General features: G+C 40.0%; 1 protein-coding gene across 4 annotated transcripts in view; it reads right to left on the bottom strand.

Annotated features, from left to right (window-relative positions):
- Positions 1-994: 994 nt before the first annotated feature.
- Positions 995-10635, bottom strand: part of ACSL4 (acyl-CoA synthetase long chain family member 4) — a 114703-nt gene continuing 105062 nt past the window's right edge. For all 4 annotated transcript variants that reach the window (XM_044235809.1, XM_044235808.1, XM_044235810.1 and 1 more), the window contains exon 16: positions 995-3903. In XM_044235809.1, coding sequence (XP_044091744.1) covers positions 3746-3903 — 158 coding nt within the window. In that variant the 3' untranslated portion in view covers positions 995-3745. The remainder of the gene's footprint in view (positions 3904-10635) is intronic.

Raw genomic sequence — 10635 nt, 5'->3', positions numbered from 1 at the left:
GAAACTGAGGCTAAGAGGGTATCATGAGATTTGTCCAGGGTTACAAAGCTAGTGATAGAATGAGCCAGGCTTCCTCTCCTCTATATCCAGAACCCTCCACGGTCTTCTGGGACCAGCAAGCCTGAAAGCCTTAAAGCCCTCAGTGTGCTAAGTAATACGTGAAACCACCTCACTGAGGAAATTGCCTGGCTAAGGTTGCCCTGATCCAAACACTTTACATGGACTAATGTGTTTTAATCCTCACAACCACCATGTGCGGTAGATCCTCTGATCAACCAACCCCATTCGTTCAGATGGAAAAATGCAGCAGGTACACATTCGTGAACTTGCTCACAGTCATAGAGCGTGTGAGGAGCAGAGCCAGAAAAGAGACTGAGGACAGTGTTTTATTCCACAGTATCAGGTGTTCCAAAGCAGTTCTACTCTATTAACTGTATCAGTGTAACAGCTTTAGGTTCAGATGCTCCAAACTAATGGATGGGACATATACAGGCCGGATTAACTGCTTAATGCAAGTACATAAACCTACAGATGAGTGCTTTTAAAATATGTGCTTACAAGTCTGGCTAAGGGGCACTTGGGTGGCTCAGTTGGTTAAGTGTCTGGCTTCGGACTCAGGTTATGTTCCTAGGGTCCTGGGACAGAGCCCCACATTGGGCTTCCTGCTCAGCGGGGAGCCTGCTTCTCCCTCTCCCCTTCCCCCTCCCCCTGCTCACACTCTCACATGCTCATTCTCAAATAAATAAAGTCTTCAAAAAATAAACATTAATAAAAGTCTGGCTATTTAGGGGTGACAGGCTGGCTCCACCGGAGGAGCGTGTGACTCTTGATCACGGCGTTGGGAGTTGGAGCCCCATGTTGGGTACAGAGCTTACTTTAAAAAAAAACTAAATATACTTTAAAAATCACCCAATTTAAATGAATAAAGAAATAATGGCTGGCTAGGAGTCTTCAAACCTGTGGGTTTTATCTTGTCGCATCAATGAGGCACAGATCAGCTTGATAACATGTGTGGATTTATTTCTTAAGATTCGAGTGCAAACTTAAAAAACAAGAACAAACCAAGCTTTTCATTAGGAATAAACACAAAAATCGAAGTAACAACCCCGCGATCATGCATTTTAACAGAAAGTACAAAAAATGAATACATTCTAATTTGTAACTACTTTTGAAAATTAAAACATTCCTCTGGAGTTCCAAATATGACACAATAATTAACCTGTTCTCATTCTGTCACCTCAGACATATCCATCATATGCTATCAGGAAAACACAGGCAAGGATTATTATTAATCAGCCTTTATGCCCAAAAGAAACATTCCTGTCCTTAACTTCTGACTCTTTGAATCATTTACCTGTATCTCAGTTCTGAAAGCTATACAATTATACCTCTGCTCTAAGAAAAAGAAAAGAAGCAATACAAGTATCAGGAGGCAAGATATTTTCATGTCATTAAAGCAAAAGTCACAAGTGTTCAACTTAGAAATGTACAGAATTGTAGTAAATTTTTAAAGTACAACTTCATTTGATGGCTGACACGTCATAACAGTGAACAATTTAAACAGGTATAAAAATGTAGGATTAAAATCTTTAGGCTCAAATACTTGAAAAGTCACTATGAATATGGTAAGATCGGTTTACATAACCATGTATTTTTTTTTCTGATGAAAAATCAGGGGGGTAGTGGCATCTCCCTTGGTCCCTTAACAATATTTGGATTTTCTCAAAGAATTAGCAGCACCCAACTTTGTGTTGATTCCATGTTTCTAAAGGACCTTATACAACAGATTAGTTGGCAGTGTTCTAGCTTTCAGGAGATGGGACTGGGCAGGGGTGCAAACACGGGAGTATGCATGCATTCACATATTTGAAATCACCATTCCAGATGGGAAAACAATTCACATATTGAAAAAAAAAATCTAAGGGACTTGTCCTTGAAGGATCAACAGTGGGCCAAAACAGTAGAAGCTGAATAGTAGTCTACTTGATGACAGTGGTTTTTCAAGCTTCCAAGGCAAGTTGGGAAAAATGAGAATAATCACATACACATAACTTCAGAGAGAACTTGCCTTGAATTGGACACTGCAGAACACTGAACAGAAATCTTTACAAAAACCTTCATTCTTGCTTATAATAACATCAGATTATTTATTTTTTCCTTTTCACCACCATATACATAATATTTAAATATTTTCATTATAAATATCTTAGAGCAAAAAAGAATGTATTTAATTGCAGTGGTGGCCCACATCTGTACAAAGCAATGTAAGCAACATATATATATATATATATGCATATATATATATGCATATGTGTGTGTGTATAAAATGATTAAGAAAAAAGTGCAAAGAATAACAGTATTAAGAATTTTTGCTTTTTACAGTAACTATGGTTCAAGTGTGAAAACCTGTCAGATCTAGAATCCCAGATTTTAATGAAAGAGTCAAAAAGAAGCCCACATGCCAAATTGCTGCACAAGTATCAGTCCCTTACTGACTATCTTCCCTTTGCCCATATTGAGCATTTCCAGTTTCTAAACTTTTCACACAATCAGGAAAATAGTGGTAACAGTGTGTTCTTTCCCTGTCACTTCCCCAAACTCATCCATGTTAAGTCATCACTCAGAGATCCAAACAAGATATTGGGAAAGTCAGTCATCATAACCCGCTTTGCTCACATTAAAGCTAAATGAAAGGCTTTCTGAAATAAACTACGGATCAAGAATCAAATCAGCAACAGCAAACAGACCTTCAGTTCCAAGTGTAATTTAATACGAGGACATTTTCAAATCAATCCCTGTTGTCATAGGTAAATTCCAAATTGAAATTCTTTCCTAGGTTCAGTGCTATGCAAGGATCAGAATTCTAAATATTTACGATGCTTTCACCTTTTCAAACAAAGAAAGTGCTTCCTGTTAAAATTGGATTCATTTTTTATCATCTTACTCTTGGTCTCAGTTTTTTCTTTGGAAAAGACAGACAATTTTTGGCAGTCTTTAACATAATTTACCCTTAATCATTCAAATAATTAGTTACTGATTTTAAGACCTCCAAGTTTCAGAAAACCAGTTCAATTTCCCTTTAAAAATATATTACTAAATATTTTTGGTGTGTTTAACGTTGTTGTACTCAGACTTCGGGCACTGTAATTATTCACAATATTACAATGATTCTACATCTAACTTATGCCAACAATTATGAATCCTAAAATGGTTTCCAAGGTACTACTATTTGATTCTATTATATTATGATTGAATTTTGCCTTCAAGAGAAATGGTTGGAAGAGAATTTCAAAGCCCTGCAGAACTCCTGCTTTGAGTAGTGTTAATACATATTTTTTTTGTCATGCTTAGTATTTTAAGCTTCTTCTGAACTAGGAAGACAATAGACATTGGAAGATACAAATTGCTGCAAACTACATTCTACTCCAATTTATTTTGTTCCACATTATTTTCCTTTAAGAAAACAAGCATATCTTGGGCTAATTTTTAAAACAGAATTTTTGCTCTAAAATTAATAACACAGCTAAAGGGAAACAACTTTTCAATTTCAGCCACATGAGAACTAGGCAAAATTAAGTTAAAGTAGACTCAATGACTATCTTAATCACTTTGGGTTTTTTTTTTAATTACCATGTCTTTAGAATGATATACCCCTTACATTCTAACAGCTCAACAAGGCTTAAAACTCTAGAACTGAAAACCCGCCAAGCCACCTCCTGCACAGCTGTAAATGAGAGGCAGCATTCTACTTGCCCCCGTACATTCGCTCAATGTCTTTGAGGTAATGGTTCTTCAGCTCCTTCCTCTTCAGTTTGAAAGCATCTGTGACCAAACCAGTTTCAGGCGTCCATGGCTCCGGACTTAGGCGAACCTTGATTGGAATTTCAAATCGCTCCAATTTCACTGAAATGAGAAGGGGGGAGGTAGTAGAGAGGGAGGGACAGGGGAGAGGGGAAGGGTTGGTTAATTTAGGGTGCTAGTATCTTACAATCTCAGTTTCATTGTAGAGTTCTTGAAGTGCACATAAATCATTTCAGTTGCATGTAGTTTTAGCCCACACATTTTTTTTTAAATTCTATTGTATATGTAGACACCCTCCTCTTTCGAGTCTTCCTATTTGTCATTTCCTCTGCCTGGGCTTGTCTTCCCTGTTGGTAGCTGCCTAGCTCACTTTCTTACTCCATTTCGGTGTCTGCTCAAATGCCACTCCTCAGAGAAGGCCTCCTGGACCCTTCAGAACAGGAGTCCCTGTGTCTGCTTAGCCTCTCTATCCTCTGACATTACACTTATTTTTTTAAAGATTTTATTTATTTATTTGACAGAGAGAGACACAGCAAGAGAGAGAACACAAGCAGGGGGAGCAGACTGGAGAGGAAAAGCAGGCTTCCCTCTGACCAGGGAGCCAGAGGCGGGGCTCGATCCTAGGACCCTGGGATCATGACCTGAGCTGAAGGTAGATGCCCAACTGACTGGGCCACCCAGGCGCCCCAGACATTACACTTTCTTCAGAATGCTTCTCACCAGCCCACAGATGATAAATCCCCGTCTGACCTACTAGAAGGCAAGCTCCATGCAAACAGGGGTCTTTTGTTCCCTGCCATCCATGGGGCTCCATCAAGAGCCCTTGATAAATGTGGACGTATGTGTTCATTCATTCTGCGGAAAACTATGCCTCTAGACAACTGTTCTTCAGGAGCTGTATTCGACACTCAAGGAAGAATCAAAAGGGGTATGGTGAATTTCACACTTCAGTGGCATAAGGATATGAGACAGCACGTACTGTATCAGAGTTAAACAACTCAGCGCGTGCAGAGAGAGGTAATGAGGCCACGCAATCAATCAATCAAGTAGTCCGTAACTTTAAATTCAATTATATCCCCTCAAGCTACTTACTATTAATACAGGCTCATCCTGAAAATCCTGACAGCCCCTTAACGGCAATGTCAAGCTACAGAGGAGCTATATGGCATGAGGTGACGGGACATGGATCTGCATGGGTACAGCCTACCGCTAACCAGCCTGGGTGACTTTAGAAACAAGTAGGTTTCCATGACAGGTGCCAAAACCTCAAATTCATGGAAGTTTTTGACCTAATACTGGCCTGGAGGTTTAGGAAAGCTTGTTTCGATTACTGAATTTCTCATTAAAATGAGAGAAAAATAGCTGAGTGTGGAAAAATAATCCTTCAAATTACATAGAACCAAATTCCTAAAAGTAGCCCCTGAAGAGGCAGTAAAAGAACAGGAAACTTGCTCAGATTTACTACATCTATTCTGTTGACACATCACAGCTCAGTTATGGGGAGGAGAGAGGCCCGAAGTAAACCCATCTGCTCCCCAAGTTCACATTTGGCTCTCAAAGAAACACTTCCATTCTCAAGTATAGATTTGGCTCCAGAACCTTTTATTTCATATTCTTTTCCTTATTTACATAGGCCCTATTCATAAAAGTCACTATATTTCATTTTTATTAACTAAATTCCTGTTCAAAGTGGGGAAAAGGCTACATGAGAGGTTTCATTTTGGGAGCTCCTAAATATTATCCACAAGCTTTAGAGAACAATGGGCAGTCACCTAGTTTCTTATAAACAGGATATACTGCCAGCAAGTGAGAAAGAGCAGGGGGAAGAAAAAACAAACAGTATTTTATGCATGCCATTTTATCGGAATTACCTACATTATGAAACAGAGCCTATAGGTGGCAGCAAATGTCGACATTTCAAGCCACTGGTCTTTCTCAAATAACCACAAAATTACTAATTTGTATCCTTCTCTTTTAAATTAGACTTTATAATTATTTGAGAGCGAGCGAGCACACGTATGAGTGGGTAGGGAGAGGGTTAGTGGCAGAGAGAGACAGAGCAAGAGAGAGAGAGACTCTCAAGCAGGCTCCATGCCTAGCATAGTGCCCAACCTGGAGCTCCATGCCGTGACCCGAGCCAAATTAAGAGTCCAACACTTACCTGACTGAGCTACCCAGACGCCCCTATTACTTTATATTCTTAAGATAGATACTACCTATACCTGAAACCATGCCCATAAGGTCAATGAGGCTGAAATGAATAGGAAATTTCAAGCTTGTTTTTCAGAGACCTGTTTCTCCCGAATCTGCTACTCTTTCTTTCCAGACCCCAACAACGAATCCACTAGCCCCCCTGGCAGAGGCATAAACTGAAGGTCAAGGGTATGGCTTTAGCCTGTGAACAAGCAAGGCTCTGCAAGCATTCCTTCCCAGAGATAAGGAATCCGAGACCCCATCCAGTTTATACTGGCTCATGGAGCTTGCACCTAGCCCTTCACCTTGTCCTAAGCGGACCTCCTGAAAGCAGGGGCCAAATTTTGCCTCATTTTAATATTAAGTCTGCATCCCCAACAACACAGCATACAGGTTACAAACGTTTGCTCAAAGTCCACGCTCCATCTTTCTTAAGAATCGTTAAGCTTCCCGTGCTGGGGTGGCTCAGTTGGTTAAGCATCCGACTCTTGGTTTCTGTTCAGGTCATGATCTCAGGGTTGTGAGGTCCAGTCCCTGCCTCAGGCTCTCCGCTCAGCATGGAGTCTCCTTCTCCTCTCTCCCCCACACTCTTTCTTTCAATAAATAAATCTTAAAAAAGGAGTCATGTTCCCCCACCCTTTTCATCAATATGTATATAATCTCAACCCCTGTAAATGTTAAAAACCAACCAACCAACCAACCTCGTCCTCTCCTGAACAGGTAGTAAAGGAACATGAATCTTGCTCAAATTAACCATGTCTACCTGCTGAAACATTACAGCTCAGTTATGGGGAGGTGTCTGGAACTGTGGAATCACTATATTGTACCCTAGAAACTAACATAACACTGTATGTTAACTATACTGGCAATAAAATAAAATTGAAAAAATAAAAATAAAAAAGGCTTTGTGGATGTGAGATGCTACTTCTGATTAACTGTTTTTTGAGTGTTGTTTCCCTATAAAACTCGGCTGGGTACTGATTTCTTCTCCCTGAGTATCTGCCTATGACCCTTCCAACCAAGGCGTCCAACTTTCTTCCAGTCCCTCGAAATGATTTAAAATGAAAACAGCCCTTTTTTCTAAAACCCTAGGAACAGATGCTAGGCTACTTGAAATGAATGTCAGTGAAATGGCCACAGCGGCTCAACTTTAGACAACCTTCTTACCTGCTGCTGTGCATGGGCCACTCGAAAAGATCACCAGAGACATTAGAATGGCAAGCCAGGGAAATCTGTCCAGTGGCCATCGCCTGCCCTCCCTCCAGCTAAAGATGCTTCACACCTGATATCTAGAAACCATCTCACTGGCAGCTCTCAGGACTCAGGACAGGGGGTTTATCCTTTCCCCCAACCACTAACGTCTATTTTCCTTTTGTTTCCAGAGAAATGTCACTTACTAGTTCCTTGCCTGCTTGCATAATATAGGCCTAAGTTTGAAAGCCCACCTGCCCCACCACCTGTCCCGAAATGAGACAGACGTTTAACTGAACTGACCTTCTCTAAGACTGCGGCATGAGATGAGGAGCACACCTGTTCCCTAAGGTCCACAACACAACTCCAGCTACAAGGGAACAATACACACAATCTGTGTGATATTTTTCTAAGAAAAATCTTGGTCTAAAGGGGGATCTCCCCACTACTTCTAACCAGATCTGGGGGAGCCATGTCTTGGCAGTTGGAAGATAAATCTGTTGATTTAAAAATTTGGTCCCCCCTTTCTCTAGTCACAATCTCAAGGAACCCAGTCACTGCACTAACCCCCTTAAACCTTTTCATCAAACAAAAAGGGAATCAACACCTCCTGCCTACCAGGAGGATAGAATCTGATGTTTGTTGGGGAGAACGTTTTTACCCTGGTGGGGAATCAGGGCTCATGAACACATGAGGAAGAATCTTTCTATCACCTTAGGCGTGTTCACCAACAAAACTGCTCTTGTCACTGTTGCCCAACAAAAAGAAAATAGATTTGTTAGCCTAGGTAGTTGTTGGTCACAAGATAGCAATGTTGATGGTCACATTGCTCAAGACTATATTATCTATGCACAACAGGCTCGGATATGTGCCATTTCTAATCAAACTGCAGTGTTTAGATAATCCTTCTGACCCAAGTAAAACTCACTCAGATAAAATCAGAGAGTATGCCACTTGGCTGCCAGGAATTTCCCCAGAGATGTGTGGAAATTGACTGGTTTATTGGACACATTTCCTAGAACCCTGAAGGCATTAGGTCAATGGGTCAGGGACTATTAAGTTTTGGGTTATCTTTACATTATTTACTTTACATTAACTAGATATGTAATAATAAAAAATGCTTTCCAGTATGGTTCTAAAACAATCAAAAAAGGAACTAATATATTGGTTGTGCCAAATGTCCATATTAAGCCAAGTACCAGGAAATTTTCTAACAAAGTACAAAGTTGCCTCTTTCCTCAAATCTAGAAACTATGCCCTTTTCCAGCAGGAAGAAGCCAGAGTGGTCACTGTCCCAATTCCCTCAAGATCTTCAAGATCAAGGAATGACTATAAAGCAAGGGAAAGTAAAACCATGCACATAAGGTCAATGAGGTTGAACAGGAAATTTCGAGCTTGTTTTTCAGAGACCTGTTTCTCTCGAATTAGCTATACTCTTTCTTTCCAGACCCCAACAACAAATCCACTAGCCCCCTTGGCAGAGGCAAAAACTGAAGGTCGAAGGGTATGGTTTCAGCCTATGAACAAGCAAGACTCAGAATACATTCCTTCCCGGAGATAAGGAGCAAGAGACCCCATCCAGTTTTACTGGTTCACAGAGTTTGCACCTAGCCCCTCACCTTGTCCTAAGATGACCTCCTGAAGGCAGGGGCCAAATTTTGTCTCACTTTAATGTTAAGTCTCTACCCCAAAGTGAAATGAGATGTATATTACCTGTCTGTTTGCTCAATGCGCAAGCTCCGTCTTTCCTCATTAAGAGTCGTAAATCCGCCCCTCTTCCTCTGTATGTATGTATTCCCTACCACTAAGATTATTTGAAAAAAACAAAAAGAAAACCCAAAAAAACTAAGAAAAAACCCTGTGCTCTCCCTCTTCGGGGAAGTGGATGTGAGACTTGCCCTCCTGTTGGTTCGGCTGCCTCTCAAATAAGCCCTCTCCTTCCTGTACACTCGCTGTCTCAGTGACAGGCTTTGCTGTGCAGTTGTACCCATGCTGGGTCGGGTTAGGTACCTCATGCTTCTATTTAAAACATGAAGAGGCCATCTATAAAAGATGCATGATTTCAGGCAGATTTAGCTGAATACAACCAAGACTATTTTATACTTTTTGCATTCAGTCTCTGAAATTGTCATTGGAAGCAAAAGTTTGGCAAGATAAGTATTTTGTGGCACAGGAAAACTAGGATTTATACATTGAAGCTCATGATGATTGTGTATTATCGAAATCATCAATTGTTTGATTTCCTGCCTCAGTCTAGGAAAGTTATGAGAACCCAGCAGGTCCTAGAATTTTATTCCATTTTTCATCTGACTGTGATCCAGGTTGACTTTCCCCATTATTGCTTTTATACAGTGAAATGTACAATGACAAATTATTTAAGTTGCATTTTCCCCATAAGTACATTCAGAGAGTGACTAAGAATAATAGCCTATTGGCTGAAATACTTTTTTAAATAGTGAATTTAAAAAAAATTAGGATCTGTAGCAAAGAAAATTCTGGGAGCCCAGTGACAGTAGTATAAAAAGTGTGGTATATCAATAATACTATAACTGACAAAGCCATCTTCAGGAAAAAAACAGTAAGTGCCCGTATTTAGGGTCATAAACTTAATTTTGTATCTGTTAATAGGCCATCTGTCATTTAAAACTTCATAGTGTCTAGAGTTAACTACAAGAATGCTCTTCTTGGTGGAGCTGGGGGGCCTGGGTGGCCTGGTGGGTTAAGTGTCTGCCTTCAACTCAGGTCATGATCTCAGGGTCCTGGATCAAGCCCCATGTTGGGCTCCCGGGTCAGTGGGGGGCCTGCTTCTCCTTCTCTGTCTGAACCTCCCCCTGCTCATGCTCGTTCACTCTCTCCCTCTCTCTCTCAAATAAATAAACAAAATCTTTAAAAATATATTCTTCTTGGGGAAAAATAATTTTTTTATTTCAACCTGGTAGTTAATATTATCAACTAGTGAGTAGAACCTAAATAGTTAATTTAAAAGAATAAATTATAGTAGACTAGTTAGGGAAATAGCGGTGCTTATATATCTCAGATAAAAGCATAAACATGTCTACAGGTTTTCTGAGCGACGAGGAACTTATATGGCAACAGAGTTGGAAACAAGCCTTTAAAATATACATTTTCTTTGACTCAGAAATTCCATTTCCAGGGATTCTAAATAAATAAATAAATAAATAAATAAGTATACATGATAATATGTTACATTTGTTTATAGTGTGTTGCCAGGGAGAGGAACTCACCCTAAAATCCAACAAAGACTTAAGTAGATATTCCTATGCTGGAATACTATTTAACTATTGAAAATGACAATGCAATTCTGTATCTACTGACTTAGAAATATGTCACTGATGCTGACAGGCTGGGTACGTATACCATAAACAATGTAACATTACCACCCAAAGATAACTACTAGAAAGTGATTTTTTTTACTTCCTCCTTTATAAT

The sequence above is a fragment of the Neovison vison genome, chromosome X (assembly GCF_020171115.1).
Source record: "Neovison vison isolate M4711 chromosome X, ASM_NN_V1, whole genome shotgun sequence".
Taxonomy (NCBI): Eukaryota; Metazoa; Chordata; class Mammalia; order Carnivora; family Mustelidae; genus Neogale; species Neogale vison.
Note: the sequence above shows the minus strand (reverse complement) of the source record. Positions and strands in the feature narration are given on the sequence as shown.